At 46.1% G+C, this 19,459-nt stretch overlaps 1 protein-coding gene across 1 annotated transcript; it reads right to left on the bottom strand.

Moving 5' to 3' along the window:
• Window positions 1-440: 440 nt before the first annotated feature.
• Window positions 441-14,962, bottom strand: twf1b (twinfilin actin-binding protein 1b). Its single transcript, XM_079735755.1, has 9 exons — window positions 14,884-14,962; window positions 13,966-14,043; window positions 11,886-12,064; window positions 10,062-10,157; window positions 9,629-9,733; window positions 6,122-6,247; window positions 4,571-4,721; window positions 3,181-3,302; window positions 441-2,420 (listed from the first exon to the last, which is right to left on the bottom strand). The coding sequence occupies exons 1-9, from the start codon at window positions 14,906-14,908 to the stop codon at window positions 2,253-2,255; spliced, it is 1,050 nt and encodes a 349-aa protein (XP_079591881.1). The 5' UTR covers window positions 14,909-14,962; the 3' UTR covers window positions 441-2,252.
• Between the last annotated feature and the right edge of the window lie 4,497 nt (window positions 14,963-19,459).

Here is a 19,459-nt window from a genome sequence, read left to right as displayed (position 1 = left end):
ATGGTCGAATAATAGTCACAACACTTATTTAAAATACAAGGACTGCGATCCTGTAACTGCAGCCTCTCACATTGCAGTAAAATAGTACTGGCCAACAGAGGCAACGATTTCTAAACATGGCGCATTGCCCATGGCGTTATTCTTTAATAGGTCCATGGTTATAACACAGTGCCACGACAAGTTCACGTTCCCTATTGTGCACTTGTTTCTCCCTCACAATGTGGACATTGTTCCTCGTGTTGACACTAAGCACCGACCACTGAGATAGCAGAACTGTGTAATCTAGATAAATTATCTCCATCCAATACCAAACTGGAATGTTATCAATCAAAATTGTTCCTATATAAAAGTTAAAATATGTGTCAACATTTTTGACAAACACACACACACAGAGGAGTTTTTGTTCATCGTATCAAGAAACACACAACACAAAGAAATCCTGCAAGTGAAGAGTCTTTATTCTGGGAGAGAGACGTTTGCATAAATATACTTCCACACCTCGTTCATTCCAAGTCTCCATTTACATGTTTTGACAAAAAAATTATGTCACACAACAAGTTAGAGCAAGTGTTATCACGAAGCACATATAAATAAAGAAAATAAGGGGGCCGGCCGTCTAACTTACAAGGCCCCGACATTTATTAGTCAGAGATTCACCGACAATTTTGTTTACAATATCTAAGCACATAATACACAAGTCTTGGCTCCTAACCAACAATGCAGACAATGCGCTGTTGTAAACATATTTTGCTCACATTTTACATGCTTAGGTACCGTATGTTTGGAGTTTGATAAAATAACAGCAGTCATAATCGTCGTTCGATTAGGACTGCCAAAAACCTTGCCTAAAAATCCTACTTTTGTAATATTGAATTTGATATTGGAGCAAACGTAGATGGAAAGACACTGTTTGCTTCTTAGGATTTTATCGGATTACACAAAGAGATAAAAAGAACAGTGAGTTGTTTTAAAAACATTTAATAATGGATAGCAAGCAATACCTTATTCCAGGCCACTTAGCATCTCTGTGCTGATTGGCTGTTGCCTTATCGGGACATTTGGGCGGAGTCACTACGGCTCTGATAAGCCACTGTCCTGAATTACTGAAGGGGTTCATGTTAATGTGACCAGGTTTCACGATGAACCACATGTAAGAATTAAATTCTCTATATATGCTACCATAAACCAGCATGGAAAAGTTCTGTATAATATCTACCCTTTTGGGCCATGTCCTAACTAATGCACAGTTGAAAGTATTCACATTCTCCTCAGTTTTGGCCTTGCTTCCATCAAACCGATGTTCAAGCACACCCTTCCAGGTGGATACATGTTACAACAACGGTCTCGCATGGCTGTGTGGACGGGCGAGGAGTACATCTGTCATGATCCAGAGCCAGCTAAACCGGTCTGCGCATGGCAGTATGTGGATGTGTTTAAAGGTTGGACGGACAGCGTCCGGAAAAAGATCGGTTAAAAATCTAGTAAGGGGCGAAAAACATTTGGATGAATGTTTTGACATGCATCCAGCGTAGAGAGTACACGGCCTTGAAGGAAGTGACGGCTCCTCGTTTACTTTTCTTACAGTACATTAATTTATATTGCGACGAGAGTGAATCAGGAGGATGGCTACACCGTCGAGCTACGAGTTGTAAGTTCACAGGTTGGCTTCTGCGTGCGTCGTGTGTTAGTATGGCTTTGGCTGTTGGTGTGGGTGGAGTGCATAGTTCAGTTTCACTACCTCGGATTCTACTGTGTGTGTTGCAGCGGGGCTATAGGCTAGACCACGTTTGTGAGCGCCATGAACGGAGTGGACGTTTTTACTTAAGCATCTATGGAGAGAACAAAAAGGGAAATCACAGCTTTCGCTTACGGCGTACGGAGAGCGCTGTACGTTCAAAACAATGACGCTATGGATAAACTTTAAAACAAGTCGATCCCTTATTGTTTGAGATTCCTAAATATAAAACAATGACTCAAACCAATTACTTTAGTTTACCATAAAAAAAAAAAAACGATTTTTGACGACACCATAATAATATATTTTTTACAGTATATCACGTATTTTGATATTTAAACTGAAGGTGGCAGCAAAGTCACAAAAAATCTAGGGTGTAGTTGCTCGTTAAAAACAAAAAATAAAAGAATAAAAGGGAGATCATCACAAACGTAAACGTAGGTTCCCCGTGGAGCGGATCGGGTGGTAGTTCCAGGAAGTAGAATCGGGCAGTACCATTGGACCTTTTGTCGTCCAATCAGTCGTCTTGGTCCCTGTGTCCGGGCGGGCGAGTGATGCGGCGGCCTCCCTTCTTCCCCGGGGGGCCGTGGGGCTTGGCGAAGGTCTGCTGATGGGCGTGCTGCCGGGGGTGGACCTCTTCGTACAGGAACTCGGCGCTGAGGTCGTCCCCGTTGTCGATTTCCATCTGCGGAACGGGTGAAGGCGAAGAGGGAACTTAGTCAGGAGTTGTAACAATTAGGGCTTTTAACGATTAATCGTAATCACATATTGGGGGGGGGGGGATTTGTTACTGTTGCTGACTGGAGATCAGTAAGATTTGTGTTTATTTAAATACGAATGCGGAAAAAATCTCATACTAAATCTCATGCTAAAATATTTCTGATTCCAGAATGTGTAGCAAAACGGTAGCATCTAAGGGAAAGAAGTGTACTGATTGATCGATGCATTATAATTTGTGTTATTCCATTCTACGGTTCAAAGCCTACTGGTGTTCAGCAGTAGGCTTTGAAAGGGAAACTGTGGAACCAGGGCATCCTGACATAGTTACGACACTATTGATTTACCAGTGGAAGAGCTTACTAAAGGGCAATGGAACCATTATCCCTTAATGCCGTCACCATAACACTGTGAACCGGCTTGTTTGTATGTGTGTGTTTGAAAAAAAGAAAGAAGCAAGACAGAGAGTGAGAGAATGAGAGAGAGAGAGAGAGAGAGAGAAAGAGAGAGAGAGAGAGGGAGAGAGTGAAAGAGTGTGTGTTCAATCTCACTTGAAGTCCTGCTAATAGGACAGTGTGGGCTGCATTCTCGAGAGGATGAATAATTTCAAGTGTGTGTGTGTGTGTGTGTGTGTGTGTGTGTGTGTGTGTGTGTGTGTGTGTGTGTGTGTGTGTGTGTGTGTGTGTGTGTGTGTGTGTGTGTGTGTGTTGTCTGTCTATCTGTCTCACCTTTTTGGCTATGTGGATCTGCAGATTGTTCTCAACCATTTCCAGTAGATTATTTTTACAGCTGGAGTACAGCATCCTATCTCTGATGCTGCACTTGTACCCTGGCATGGAGTAGATGAACACTGCAACACACACACACACACACACACACACACACACACACACACACACACACACCCACACGTCAATAACAAAAGTGATCCTGACAGTTTTCTTTGTGAAGGCGATATCAGTTGATCAAACATGGCTTTCAAAGATCAAACCCAACTTCTACAGCCAGCTGGAACACGACACAAACCACAGCGCTACATCGTGCTTCACAAGGATTACTCTCAACGTCATTCACGTACTCAAAATGAACAATAGTTTTTTAAACAACCGGGATTATTTCTATTGAGTCCATGTAGTATATTTATTATTGAGGGATCAGACTGAATGGGAGGCATGTTATGTATTGTACAGCCTCATGTACATATAGCCTGCAGACATCGTGGTAGCAGCCCTGTGCTGTGCCACACCTGGTCTGTTCTTCTACTGCTTTGGACGAATACTGGACAACCATTACACTGGCTGTATACGGGGGGTTGGGTTTGTCTTTTTGAGGGCAATCGATTTTAGTTTCTCCATTTATTCGAGTCATTTCAAATCTTGATGGTTAGTGAGATCGTGCGAGGCTGATTGTGCTAATCTGTGATAAGCATTAGTTGTTAGAAGATATATTTGTGACATCATATATATATAAAAATATTCTTATTCACAAAAACAAAATAAATAAAGGTCATCACGGTTATTAACGTTAACCGACGATAAAAGAAATACTTTTCAGTTGAAAAGCGGTTGGCTCATTCGGTGACGAAGGCGAATCTGGAGGAGAACGCTCCAGACGACGGAGCTACATGCTAACAGTGGTGGCATGCTAACTTCGGGGCAGTGTTTGCCCTACCTGGTGACTCCAGGTAGCCTGGATTGTGTGTGTGGGCCTACCTGGAGACTCCAGGTAGCCTGGATCATGTGTGGGCCCTACCTGGAGACTCCAGGTAGCCTGGATCGTGTGTGGGCCCTACCTGGAGACTCCAGGTAGCCTGGATCGTGTGTGTGGGCCCTACCTGGAGACTCCAGGTAGCCTGGATCGTGTGGTGGCCCTACCTGGAGACTCCAGGTAGCCTGGATCGTGTGGTGGCCCTACCTAGGGACTCCAGGTAGCCTGGATCGTGTGGTGGCCCTACCTGGAGACTCCAGGTAGCCTGGATCGTGTGTGGGCCCTACCTGGAGACTCCAGGTAGCCTGGATCGTGTGTGTGGGCCCTACCTGGAGACTCCAGGTAGCCTGGATCGTGTGTGTGGGCCCTACCTGGAGACTCCAGGTAGCCTGGATCGTGTGGTGGCCCTACCTGGAGACTCCAGGTAGCTCCCGTCGTGGTTGTGCCGGTACAGGAAGAAGTGGTAGCGCGCCGCCTCCTTGGGGATCCGGCTGGGCAGGTCCTTCAGCTCGGTGGGGGCCGTGCTGGACAGCTTGATGGACTCGTTCCGGAAGTCGATCTCCTGTTGGGGTGAAGGGCGCCATTCGCAATCAGATCACTTTTCGGCTGTTTTTGTACTCAAAAAGAATTGCTCATGTGCAATAGCCCGGCTGTTTTATCACTTTCTTCAGGATTACGTTCACGCTGTCCATGTGTGTGTTTATTTATGTATTTGTACTTTCTCTCTCAGAGCCTGCGGTCATTTGCATGGGAGTTTCCTCAACCAGATTGTTTTATTGAAAATAAAACAGAGCGTTTAAAATTGTTTATTTTTTAACTACATTGCACTTCTGTGCCTTTCATGGATTGTTATTAAATGTATTTCATGCACTCTTTGAAATCCTGTTTTATTTTATTGTATGACGCTTTTATGTGACGCACATTGAGTCTGCCTTGCATCTGAAAAATAATATATATGAATAAAGTTGACTTGATTTGACTCTTAAACGTGAAATAATCCAGTGATCTCATGTGATTTAATGAGACACTATCATTGGCAAATTGATTGAGACTTATTCTACGCTCTAATCATCTTCAGACGTTTTCCATCAGTGAACCTGTTCCTGTTGAAGAAATCTAATTCCTACAATTATATTACGATGATTATATTCAAACGGATACATTTAATGCATTCGACCGTAAGCCCCGCCCCCTTGCCCTCCTGTCCAATCGGCCACGAGGAGCGCCTGGGCTATATTTAAGCTCCATACGTCTGGCTCTCAGTCTGGAGGCCTCCTCTGAAGCGTGGACATAAACTGTGTGGCTGCACAGCAAGTCCCAGCAGAGCTTTAAAGAGTACAGGCTCCACTAAACCACATGAATGGAGCTGGACTCCCTCCGAAGACAGGGAACATCCTCTGCACACTACTTACAAGCACCGCAATGTGTCCACACTACATGATGCTAGGCTAGGCTAAGGCCGTGATAGACTTTTTGAAAACGATTTACACAGGAACGTTCAGGAAGATCATTTCTAAGTAAATTTTAAAGCGGATTTAAAGTGGTTGATTCAGCAAAAATATGGATAAAATTAAAACACAAAATACAGCGTTGAATGAATCATTAACGCTCAACTAATTCTATTCATATACTATGAAGTATAAATTAGGTATTGGATCGAAAAGGAGGCATGTGAAATTTGTAATTAACGTTAATCGTTTTTTTTTAATGAAACTAATTTTCAATTAAAACCAAAAGCTCAGCGAAGGGCTGACAAAACATTTACACAAGAGGAAACCCTCACAGAAGTCTCTAGGGTGGAGTACCCTCTCCAAACATCCTCCTGTATACAAACCCCTGGCTGGACCCTCCCACGTGTCACGGGCACAAAATGGGCACCTCTATAAACAGGCCCCCTTTTAAATGTGTGGTCTGTGATGGCGTGGGCGTGGCCTTGGGTTGCGGGGGCGGGGCTTAACTCACCAGCTGTACGTAGGTGAGCTTCTTCATGGCGAACTGCCTCATGGCCTGCAGGGCGTCGGCCTGTAGGGGCAGGGCCACGCCCGTTAGGGTGGACTTCTTGGTGTCCATTCCCGTGTCGCTCTGGACCTGGGCGGGGGGAACGACAAGGAGCGAGGATGATGATGATGATGATGATGATGATGATGGACCGGCAGAAAGGTCAAGGAGACGAGGCGATCTGGTGGTCAGGGTGGGTTGAAGGGGGTGTGTCGGGTGCTTTTGGGTTGGGTCCCCGTATATCTGCAGTCTGTCTGCACTGTAGGACAGCCTAGTGAATGATGCCCTAATCGCAATGCTCTTTAATGTCTGATTTTATGAGATGTACTCATCTGGTAATAGTGTCTGCTGGCTGTGGGGAGAGAACAGGAGGGCGAGAGAGAGGGAGAGGGAGAGGGAGAGGCAGAGAGAGAGAGACGGGAAGAGATTGGGAAAGCGATAAGAGAGGGGTGAGAGAGAGAGAAAATATGAGGGGGAGATCGAGAGAGAGAGCGAGAGAAAAGAGGGGGGCGAGAACGACAGAGCGAGAGAGAGAGAGAGAGAAAACAGATGGGGGAGAGAGAGAGAGCGAGAGAGAGAGCGAGAGAGAGAAAGAGAGAGACAGAGAGAGGATACACTGGTTTGTGTGTGCCATGGAAAATTGAGGAAGTGCCCATTTGAATGGCTGTGAGAGGTTTGCATAATTGTCTAGCTGTCTTTATGGCAGCGAGGTAGTAGGGTCAGCATGTTACAACTCAATATACTTTTATTCTGTCTCTTGAAGCAGACAGCGGGGTCAACAAGCTACCACTGATTTATTCAAAGGGTAATCAAACACCGAACGCAAATCAACCAGCCGCGCAAACAACCTCTATTCTGATTTGGTCAAATCTACTGCGAGCTATCATATCACCATAATGTTTTTATGAGATTATGAGCCACGTATTCAAACCAAATTGATAAATAAAACTATTTAACCTATCAAACTAAAACCGTGGCACTGTCGTCACTGCAGTTTGTCTTTGCCGCTAGTTTACCTTAAAACTGCCATTTAAAGTCTCCCGTCACTTCTTAATATAACTCCACATTGCTGCAGCACAGGCGGCTTACGTAACCAGGCACACCGCGCTGTGTGAAGGAACATTGAGAGGCCTTCTGGCCAACTCGCCGCTCAGGACGGCTCTGTTGACAGTAACAACATTTCTTCCCCATGTTTGGTGGAAGTACAAGTCTGAGTTATCTGGCTCTAAGCTCCTGTTTGTGGACTCTCTGGACTCCATGCTGCAGGACTGATAGGCTGGAGAGGTGTTATCTTAATCAGGACGGGGGAATGTGTTTGAGGTTGTTTATTTTGAGCCGAAGAAGATCGGGAGCTTGTAATACTACTTGGATAAGTTTTAAGGTTCAAGATGTTTATTGTCAATATAGATGAAGAAATAGAAGATATATTATAAAATATATATTAGTTAAAAGTATATGTATGTGTCGCGGCAGAGTGTAATTCTTACATAATGCAGCGTAGACACCACGGTACAGAATAGTAAAAAAGAATTACATGAATGTCAAGCATGAGTCGTGATAGTTAGTTCTGCCACAATGTCACGATGACATTCATTTGAAAAGAAAGAAATTGCTTTAACTTGTTCCTTTCTCGATGGGATCATCCGCAAAAACATGCATAGTACAAACAAAAAAGGTTCCCTTATTAATCATCCAATTAAAGCAAAGGGCAATTACAAAAGACTTCTAAATAATGAAGTGATGTTTTGTATTTTGTTCCTCCATAAATGACGGAAACAATTAAAACGTTCAATCCATTAACGTCTCTCTCACTGTACTCCCAAACATGTCGATGAGAACCACGGTATGGATTAGCTTCATCCCAGCTGTTTGTTACCATGACAACATGCACCATCAGCACCAGAGCAGTTGGATGGCACCAGACGAACGTCCGGCACATCAAGGCTACAGCGGCGCCCAGAATGGATTAGCAGATATGTATGATACATGGTGGGGGGGAGGGAGAGGGGTGGGTTCATGTGTTCCTCCACCAATCCAACTTAATACGTTACAGAGAGAGAGACAGAGAGAGAGAGAGAGAGAGAGAGAGAGAGAGAGAGAGAGAGAGAGAGAGAGAGAGAGAGAGAGGGTGAGTGAGAGAGAGAGAGAGAGAGAGAGAGACACACACACACACATAGTCAGAGAGAGAGACACAGTCAGAGAGAGAGAGAGAGGGTGAGAGAGAGAGAGAGAGAGAGAGAGAGAGAGAGAGAGAGAGAGACACACACACACACATAGTCAGAGAGAGAGACACAGTCAGAGAGAGAGAGAGAGAGAGAGAGAGAGAGAAAGAAAGAGAGACAGAGAGAGAGAGAGAGAGAGAGACACACACACACATAGTCAGAGAGAGAGACACAGTCAGAGAGAGAGAGAGAGAGAGAGAGAGCCACAGTCAGAGACATCAACAAGGAGACAGAGAGGCAGAGAGGCAGAGAGACAGAGAGGCAGAGAGACAGCGAGACAGAGAGACAGAGAGACAGAGAGACAGCGAGACAGAGAGGCAGCGAGACAGCGAGGCAGCGAGACAGAGAATGATTCAGTGGTGCTTGGTGGGAGAGAGTGGTAGTAAATAACCAAAGCCTCTTTGGTTATGCCCAGCATGTAGATTAGTGTAGACTTATCAGCCCTTCAAAGAGCTGGGTGGGTGATGCAGGGGGGAGGTGAAAGGGTGAGGGGGGGGGAGGGGGCAGGACTAATGGATGGCTTGGCAAAATGTGCCAACATCCTTATTTTGTTGTTGTTGGGAGAGTCCACCTTGCAGGTTTAAAAGAGATTCCCAAGCGTGCAAATATATAGGCCGCTGTGTGTAAAAAATGACCTGGAGCCACGCTGGTTTGCGTGCCACAGTCGGTAACCGTGGACACAACACGGTCACCGGCTGTGCATTGTCCTTGGAATTCAGAAAACTGGGAGGGGCTCTATCTCCCACGTTGTGACTTTGATGCAGTGTCTGTCAGGCCTCAAACAACCACCCTATGTGCATGCATGGATCAATGCTGTTCAACCTGTATTGACATTCTGAGTCCTCTGCAGCATTGGCCAAGTACCATAGAGGGTGACGCCCATTGTGACAGTGAGAGACACAATGTATACGCATGATATAGATGGACGATAGGCCTTCATATACCATGAGAGAGAGAGAGCGAGACAGAGAGAGAGACAGAGAGAGAGACAGAGAGAGAGACAGAGAAAGAGAAGTAGAGACAGAGAGAGAGAAAAAGAGAGACAGAGAGAGAGAGCGAGAAAGAGACACACTGAGACAGAAAGAGAGAGGGACAGAGAGAGAGAGAGAGAGAGAGAGAGAGAGAGAGAGAGAGAGGTAGAGATACAGACAAAAAGACGGACAGACAGACAGACAGACAGACAGACAGACAGACAGAGACAGAGAGACAGCACATCACCCGTGGACGTCAGATGTTTTTCCGTCCGTACCTCATCCAGTTTGATCTGCCTCAGCTCCTGCTCGGCGGCGGTCAGCGGCAGCGGGGCCTTCAGCGACTCCAGGAACTTGTGGTACCCGCTGAGAGACACCTCATCCTGGGGAGGGAGAGGACGGTGGGGGGGGGGGGGGAGCTGGAGGTCACTCTGAACTGATTGCAATGAGGGTTGAGTGGGTTACCATTCGCTAATTGAATCACGCCGCGCCACAGCCCCGATAATCTGGTTACAGCGAGGCCAGTGTTGGCTCCCGGTGTTTGTACTCAACACACACACACTAAAGCACACACACACACACACACACACACACACACAAACACACACACACACGTGTGATTCAAACTAAGTATCAAACAGAATATGAACATGTTCACGTTCCCGTTTTCGATCCTTCTGTGAAAACGTGCGATTCGCCGCTCAGACTCACGAGGGCCGTGCCGAAGATCTCCTCTTTGATGTGAGCGCCGCCAAACTCCTTCTTCACTGTGGCTCTCGTCGCGGCGTAGAGCATCTTCTGACGCACCTAGAGGAGACCAGGGCAGGGTTAATGATAAGGTCGCTTTGCAGTGTCATAAGCACACACATAACAAGACAGCACAACACCACAAAATAAAGATAAAATAAAAATACTTTGTTTGGTAACGATTCGCGTGCTCTCTCTCTCTCTCTCTCTCTCTCTCTCTCTCTCTCTCTCTCTCTCTCTCTCTATCTCTCTCTCTCTCCCTCTCTCCTACAGGAGGGGAGGGCAGGATTGCTTCATCTGGTAACGATTACAGATGGTTTATAATGATTTACTGATGGTTATTAAAGGTGACATATTATACCACCAAGCGTGAGTGTGATCAGCCATTACAAGCAGTTTTGAAAATCAACCTCTTCTGACATCACAACTGGGGGTGTCAACCTAACAGGCAGTGGTGTTCCCAGGTGTGTGTGTGTGTGTGTGTGTGTGTGTGTGTGTGTGTGTGTGTGTGTGTGTGTGTGTGTGTGTGTGTTGTTTGTCATACATAACTAATGGGAAACATTCGGTTCACACTGAAAGCATTTTAGTAAGTTGTTTAAAGCGACGCCACGTTTGCTTTTTTTTTGCACCACGGTAGCCATAGCAGCAACTGCTTTTTGTTTGTTGCAGAGGAGAGTGTTGTGCAATGCAGGTCCTTATGTAGAAAGACGTTATTTTTTCCGCTTTGCCTCGTACATAAATACACAGACACAAGGTTCCCCATTTGCTATCTGCGAGCCACTATCCAGCCTGTTTGCTTTCATGCAAGTACACCTCATGTATTCACAAGCTTGAACAAGCTGTAATAACCGGATTAAAAAGGTGTGTGAATCATACCAAAACATGAACGTGTGTGTGCCTTCAACCCAGAACGGCACCATGGTACACACAGAACACACTACAGGCATGTTCTGTAGTGTGTTCTGAACTGGGGCCACGGTTAACTGGTTGAACTGGGTTAACTGTGTCTCCGGTAATGTACATACTACAGGCATGTTAACCCAGTGCAAATGGCATGTTTGGACCAGTTACCCTCAGGGCCCTCTCTAACTGGCACAACCTGACCTCCTCCACCCTCGGCCTGGCTTATCGCGGCTTTCAGTTTGCGTCTTCCCCAAAAGCGTGGCCGAGATAATCATTTGCATTCCGTGTGTGTTACATCGTTCTTCAGTAAAAAAATAAAAGCCCAGTTTGGATCGGAAAAACGCTGCCCAAAACTGGGCTTTATTTTTACTACTGCTAGACTGCAGAAATAGTGGAAGCACTATAAAATTCTAGTCATTTAAGACTGCGGTCGCGAAAAGAGCACACAAGGCCAAAACGCTTGGTTATCAGCCCAGCCAAACACTGGGTCCTCAGAAACATGAGAGCGGATCATCCAAACATGCTGAAACATGACACGAAAAAGCCCAAGAGCCACGCAAAGCCAGCACGACACAAAAAAGGGGGGGGGGGGGGAAAGTGACGTCAACAAGTCTGGAGCGTAACGGAAAAAAGGGGACGGCAGATCGAGAGGGCGACGGACCTCGAGTTAGGACGCTGGAACACTTTGGCTAACCCACTAAAGCCATGGCTCAACTAAATCCAGCAACCACATCATCCTCCATTACATAATCACAATAATTCCAATGACGAGGCCCCCAAAGAAATTCCAAATGTCCGCCGCCCCCCCCCCCCCTTGCTGGGCCTCTGGTGCGAACAGCGTGTCGGGAGAGAGTGTTGTGTTGCGTTGCGTTGCGGTGCACTCACAGGGGAGCCCTCCGGGGACCAGGCCAGGAACAGCCACTCGTAGCCCTGGTTGTTGGTGGTGTCCAGGCGGTACAGGAGGTAGCAGGGCATGCCCTCGTCCAGCAGGGGCAGCACGTAGGCATCGTACTCCTGGTCGAACCGTTTACACACCAGCCGGGTCTCCCCCAACACCAGCTTTTCTGGAGGGTCACACACGCACGCAGACACACACACACACACAGTTCAGACAAACAGCAGGGAAGAAACGCCGTCGGGAGGGGCGGTGTTTTGGTGGTAAACCGTAAAGGGACGGCCTTTATTCAGCGCTTTGCTAACCACTGGCCACTCAAAGCGCTTCACAACGCTGCCTAACGTTCACCCGTTCACGCACACATTCACACACCGACGGCGGAGTCCACCACGCAGGGCGACAGCCGGCTCGTCACCGGTCAGGGTGAGGCGTCTCGCTCAGGGGCACCTCGACACTCAGCTAGGAGGAGGCGGGGATCGAACCAGCAACCTTCCGGTTACCAGTCTACCCGCTCTACCTCCTGAGCCACACGCCGCCTGAGGTGGGTGGTATCGATGGAGGCAGGGGAAGGGGGTGAGGCTAGGCTTGTTTGTGTTTCACTTGTTTCTAGTCTTCGATGGGTCTTGTTACGCACATTGAGGGGAAACCTGATATTGAACGGGGGATTGATACACTCAGCCAATCACAGATCAATGATTGCTTGGCCGGCTGCTACGGAAATCAGAGAGGGCCGCTGACCAGAGAAGACAGGGAACCACGGCTTCTTCTGAAGAAACCTTGTTGAAGCAAGTTTGGTCTTTATGCTCGCCGCTATTCTGGAGACCGCAGAGATTCTCGTGACGTTCGGCGAACACGTGCAGCGTTTCGCCCGCGCGTGAAATCGTGGGCTCAGCCGACGGCCAGAGAGAGAGAAAAGCCCTGGAGGCAAAGCAGCCGCGCAACCTGTCGATCATTGTCAGACACGCCCTTAAATACACACACTGTTTTCCTAGCGGCCTCAATCTAATAAAACAACAACAGCCTTCACCGCGTGGAACCGGTATCCGTCACAATGCGCGCGTTCAGACCGAGTTAGAGAGCGCCTAATGTGGAAAATGTATTATTGACCTGGAGTCTCTGCACAGAGGTACCTGCCCACTCCATCAGGCTCAGACTCAGCAGTTAGGATTAGCATTAGGATGCATCTTTAAAGCTGTCTGTAGCAGGCGTTGGCCATATCGGGACCAAGACCTTTGGACTACAACTGTTTCAGGTCGCTTCCTGTGGCCGGAGTGGACCTACAGGCATTTCTCGGTCCACCAGCGCTGCTTCTGTATTCAAACATCTGTGACGGCTGCGACCCACAGCCAGAGTCGTGGGTCGTTAAGTCCCTACTTAACGATTTGGGAGCGATGATGAAAAAATGCACATGGACGCGTTTTAACCAGGAAATGTTTGTAGCCATGTAATAAATATTTAACTTTTGAATATTATTAATATTATATTGTTAATTTTTAACATACAGACCATTGTCCAAAGAAAGTCGCCTGCATTGAGGCTTGTCAAAAGTCAGACAGGCAAGTGCAGTATCTGTCAGTACGTGTCCGAATTGCCGAGTATCGTTGCCGTAGCCTGTGCCGGGGAACATGGATCAACTTTCAACCAATTTCATGGCACACCTAGCCTAGCCCTGAGGGTTTCAGACACCTCTCCTCGGCTCCTTCTGCGTTTAATCCACAGCGATTCAAAACCCTTGTTAGGAGAGACACGTCACAATGAGGGATCAAGGTCTCTTTATCATGTGTACTGTCGACATTGGGACTGGAACCAAGAGCCTCCACGTTTAGGAGTCGGGTGTCCCTTACCACAGGACTATCCATCCACGAGTGCTCTTCACCATCGCAGGACCACACCTTTATTACAACGGTATGAGACTGGCCTCAGGCTTAGTCTTCCCAGTATATCAGTCCTATAGAAGGACCCGGAATGGACTGCTGAGATCGGTCAGGCCGGCCAGGCTATGGCTAGCTGGTGTCTAGCGGCGGTTGTCGCTGTGTGTTGAGTGGTGTGGACGTGAAAGGCATGTCTTACCCCCGGCGATCACCACCTTGATGAGGCGGTAGGAACCGTTGCGCGCCTTGCTGAAGACATCCAGCACCTCCTCTGTAGCTGGAAGGACAGACAGACGAACACTTCAACGTTAATATTTAATTCGGAAAGATTTTTTTTTAAAAAAGGCGAACACGCAAACCCCATCTTTTCTGAGTCTAACTAGTCTTATCAATAATATGAAATGACAGCGATGAGATATTATCCTATTGTCCACTTTACAAAATGCAGACAAACCGTTACCCAACTAGTAAAAAACTGCTATTGGTCAAATATCCCCCTTCCCCCACCCCACACCCACACACACACACACACACACACACACATACACACACACACACAAACACCCCTGTCTCTATGGATCGGTGAATCTCTGGCGCAAAATATGTGACCCGAGCATAACAGACACGTTGTTACATAAACATTGATTTCACAGACGCATCATCATCATCATCATGGTTGTTCTAAAAAAATACGTAGGTTGCAATCTCTCCGCGGCCTCATAACATGAAATATGATGGATAAATAAACAGCGTGATGGATGATCGTGTCTAGGACAGACATCGCAACTTCAAGTGTTTTGACACACACACTGCGCGCAATAACTACGCGATGACCATATTCGTCCCGGACGCATCGCGGATGCACTTGTCACGCATTGTTCCCCTCAATCTCATACGCGCCCTGGGAAGAATCAACCACATCGGTGGGCGAATGAAGACGTGTTGTCATTTATTTGATATCGGATGGGACTAAAACCCAAAACAACAGGTTTCAGTACCACTGCTCAACTCGACATGACGTTCTTCGTGTTGTTGTCAGGGATGCATTTTTTTTTTCTGCAGACAGCATCATCCAAACATCTCCTCACATTTCTAAATAAATGAATCGGGGCTTTACCTTGAATGCCAGTTTGATGGGACATGTTCGTCGTGTGATCTCGCAGAGCCGCCGAAGAGAGGAGGGGAAGACAGGAGCAGACGAACGAAGAGAAGACGGAACCGAACTACAGCAGACAGCCTTCCCCTGGCGTGACGTCACGCCGTGATTGAGACATTTCATTCACTGCGTTTTTTTTTGTTTTTTTTAATCATCCGCTGCCTCCATCCAAATTACAAAAATTGTTTTGGTCATGTGGGGTAGTATCTTTCCGTTTTATTGAGTTCAGTAAATCGCGATTAACATAACTGTACTATTAATCTAATTATATTTAGAAAATGAGGCCATCGTTTTTATTTAGCCTCCAACACACAGATGAGCTGAGGTGCTCTATTAATAGAATAGAATAATACCTATTATTAAGACAGACCCTTTTGATAAAGCCTTGATGTGTGTGTGCCTCTTTGGTCCACGTACTGCATGGCTCTCGAATCCCAGCGCGAACACATGTTGTAGTCATCACGGTTTAAAGAGACATTTTGTAAATATAGGGAGTGGTGGAGAACTACACCCAATCTAACCAGGGCCAAAAAGACACACACACACACACACACACACACGCACACACACACACACACACACACACACACACACACACACACAGACACACACACAGACACACACACACACACAAACAGTCTGCCTGCGTACGTGTACTTGTGTGTGTGTGTGGTTGCACTAAATGGCGGAATTTCCTGTATAAACATTTAAAATGATGACAATTTAAACTTAAAGTGAGCCCACATAGCCTACTGTCCTCCAAACTACCGCTATGGCTGAGATTGTGCGTGTGTGGGGGCGTGCGCGCGCGCCTGCACACGCGCGCACGTGTGTGCGTGCGGCAACGTGTGTGTGCGTGCACGTCTGCTAGGACTGCATGGGTGGATGTGCTGTTTAAACCGCATGTCCTGCCGCGGAGTCAGTGGGGGAAAATGACATAGTAGAACAGAAACGGGGCCACAACCCACAAGATGAGGGGCCCAGTGGAACAACGCCCAGCGGCGTGGAGGCCGAAGCTAAGCTGCTGGCCAGCGGACGCTTTGAGGGCCTCTCACCAGTCCGTGTTTCCAAAACACGGACCGGCACCTGACTGACCTGCATGGCTTTTACTCTAATGGAATCAGATACTGTTATTTATTATTTTGGTGAAAACTATAGGATTATTTTTTTCGCTTTCGGTTTTTTTGCCTAATGGCATCCATTTTTTTTTTTTTTTAACTAAAGCGTTATCCTATCTGAAACGGAGTTATAAATTGAACATTATGCATTCAATTAATAAGCAATATACTTGTTTTTACTTTCATTAACCTAGTTGGATGAATCATCTAATCCTCCCCTCCTATTGAGCGGATCTAGCTCGTTTAATCCAGCCAGTGTTCCCCAGTTCTGTTTCCAGTCATCAGTGCCCTAACCCTCAACCCCAAGAACCTCTCAGAGGATAACCGTGCGTGGGATCCTGCTCAGCTAGCGCTCCACGCTAGTGGTTAGCCGCATTATTCCATCCCACAGATCCATAGCACTCTCAGCTATAGCAAACGCCGGGGTAGAAAGAAAAGAAAGGCCGGACAGCCCTCACCGTGATGGCCACGCCCCCTTTCAATGAAATAAAGAAAGGAATTACGACCGGGCGCGAGATTATCACGTTTCAGCAGAGCGCACTTTGGACTCATGAGAACCGCCACCCGGGCCAGGATACCGTTGTAAAGAAATAAAATTATTGAATGAATTACAATGTTCAAGATTGATTACTAGATATAGGCCTATATATAACGGTCTTTCAGTCAGTCAGTCAATCTATCTATCTCTAACCTATATATATATATATATATATATATATATATATATATATATATATATATATATATATATATACACACACACACATTCAGTTGACGTTATAAAAATGTTTATTTGTAAGCCTACAATGACTTATCATTTGACTCTTGCTTCAACAGCTAAAGGCTACTACTACACATAATATCAACACACACAGACAACGCACACGCACGCGCGCACGCACACACACGCACGTGGGCACACACGCACACATACACACACAATCACACACACACACACAGAAGACAACAATTAATGGCCTCATAGACACTCAGGTGCCAAATATGCAAACATCTATTTGGCTTTATTCAAATTAAATTCAAAGCAAGACAGGCCTACCCGTCATCCCATTTTGAACGTGTTTTCAGTCAATGCCACCTTCACGCTTAGGCCTACATTAGGCCATTCGAATTCCCTCTCCTGAAGCAGCTCAATATATTTTTATTGAGACGTTAACTTAATGAAGGCATAACGTTTAAATGAAGAATGTCAATTAAATGGTAATCGACAGAGATGCATTCGAATGAATTTGACGGGAGTTATCTCGGATCCAGCAGTTTTATTATGCCCATCCAAACTCTGATTTGTGAGACTAGGACTATTATTGGACTAAATTGGGTTTTCTCTCATTTCCAACAAATGGATAGGCCACAACACCGCCCCCTACTGCTCTGTATAATTACAGTTGATTGCGGATTATTGCAATCTTTAAAATAGGAAAGGATTGGCATGCAACATACAAAATAGCCAATGTTACAGTTTTATGGAATAGGCGAACTACTTTGAGCAGTATTCGTATTTTTGATGTTACTTTTTTCCTATTCTCTATATATTACCGGCCACCAGTTAACTGTCTTTGTCAGGATTATCGCATGGATTATTTATGTATCACAGATATATGTCGATTAGAATAAAGCCTTGATGGTTGGTCTGATCCGCTTTAGATCTCTATGTAATGCCCATCAGAGCTCCCGCATCACACCAGGGTAGAGCCGTATAGTGAGGAGTGATGGGACATTAAATAGTTGATATTACATCGTCACTCACTCTGCAGACGCTTTTACACGGTGAAACATTCACTGTGGGAATGTGGCCCAGTCATTGGAGGACTTTGACAGCCTACGCCAAGGCCTATCAGAACGGATAAATATATAGACCTGATTATATTTATTATTTTATTACACCACGCATGGGAGTGGCTCTGCAAATGTCTTTCCTGATAGCCTGCAAAACAAACAGAAACACACAGAATACACGGAATACCGACACGTAACAAATAGGCTGTACTGGACGATTTGTGGATAACAATGTTGTTTCAGGTCCTTTTAAAGCCTCTCTTTTCGGAATAATGTCATACCCGTCCCAATATGGAGACGTGTTGCATGCTGTTTGTCCTCTAGATGGCGACGTTGTACACATAAACTGAGAGTGGACCTACCGTTGAAATGAGAAAAAGACAGGGAAGCAGTTACAAGGAGGACCTATAATGTCCTTGCTAATAGGTCGATGTTCCCAATGTGTGGACTATGTTCTGCAGTTTGCAAATGAATGATTAACATTTTAAACAGGGTCGCCGGCAAAACCTCTGATTCGTTATACACTGAATATTATTCAAATTTAAATTAAATATTGACCGTTATCTGGTCCCATCTCATTAGATGGATGACCGTCAAATGCAACACAGAGAAAGAGAGAGAGAGAGAGAGAGAGAGAGAGAGAGAGAGAGAGAGATTTTCATGATAATAATGTCTCACTGTGGCCTGTTTGGGGCAGGATCTTGTTTGATTCCTCCGACAGATTGCTACTCCACTTGCTCTGCTGTTGACAGATCCTCAACACCCCCGTGTAGGAGGAAAGCGATGTCCTGTCTGTTTCTTCATCAGGGAAGGAACGTACTTTCTTTTTTAGCACACAACACGCGTATGCCTTCAGTGATTGTAGCCTGGGCTCTGAAAGATGCTATTAGTTAGCATTGGCAGAGTGTCTTGTTCAAAGGGATATTGGTATATTGTTTCAGTCATTAGTGAGGGTTATTTTAAAATTGAAATGAACGATGACCTGTGGTGTGTTTTGACATGTTGGTGGTTAATTACCATTTATTTTCTAATTAGTGTCACTTTTTAATCACCCCCCCCCCCTGCCTTTTGAAACACAAACGCAGGCCTACTAGAAAACGGCCACATCATTGTGATTAAATTGAGATTAATTTCAGTGCTGGAATGACAGATTAAATCCATCAATCCTTGCGCCTATTTTGGTTTTCGGTTACGTGAAGCACAGAGTTTTTTGTTTTTTTTACCGCTTTAGCTCCATGACGGAGGGAGACATGAGCGCCCCTGAGTCTTCTCCGGAGGCGTCCCCGTAGGACAAACACAGGTGTCTCTCATTACTCTAATTAAGGACGCGCTCCGTTGACGTGCACCAGGGGGCACGCGGGGCAGACTCCTCTCCGCTCGTTGAGTCTGCTAGCCCCGCCCACACTCATAAATAGTGTTACGCGCGGCACCTGTGTTTATCCTGCATCGTTAGCTGTGTGAGGAGGGGTCTGCGCATTCCCATGCTGACCTTAAAATCGGATGTCTGAGTCGTTATATTAAGGTCGTAAGGGGGGTGTTATATTTCCTTGACGGAATGCGTGGTAGAGGGATACCTTGGCTGGTGTCGTGGATGTCGGCTGAATGTGACAACCCTATAGTTCAAA

The sequence above is a fragment of the Pollachius pollachius genome (assembly GCF_949987615.1).
Source record: "Pollachius pollachius genome assembly, chromosome: 4".
Taxonomy (NCBI): Eukaryota; Metazoa; Chordata; class Actinopteri; order Gadiformes; family Gadidae; genus Pollachius; species Pollachius pollachius.
This window is presented reverse-complemented; position numbering and strand designations above follow the sequence as displayed.

Coding starts and splice junctions, on each gene's coding strand:
- twf1b (XM_079735755.1), bottom strand. CDS start 14,908: ATGTCCCATCAAACTGGCATTCAAG. Junction 12,065..13,965: donor CAAGGTGGTGATCGCCGGGG/GTAAGACATGCC, acceptor GTGACCCTCCAG/AAAAGCTGGTGTTGGGGGAG. Junction 2,421..3,180: donor AGATCCACATAGCCAAAAAG/GTGAGACAGATA, acceptor CCCGTTCCGCAG/ATGGAAATCGACAACGGGGA.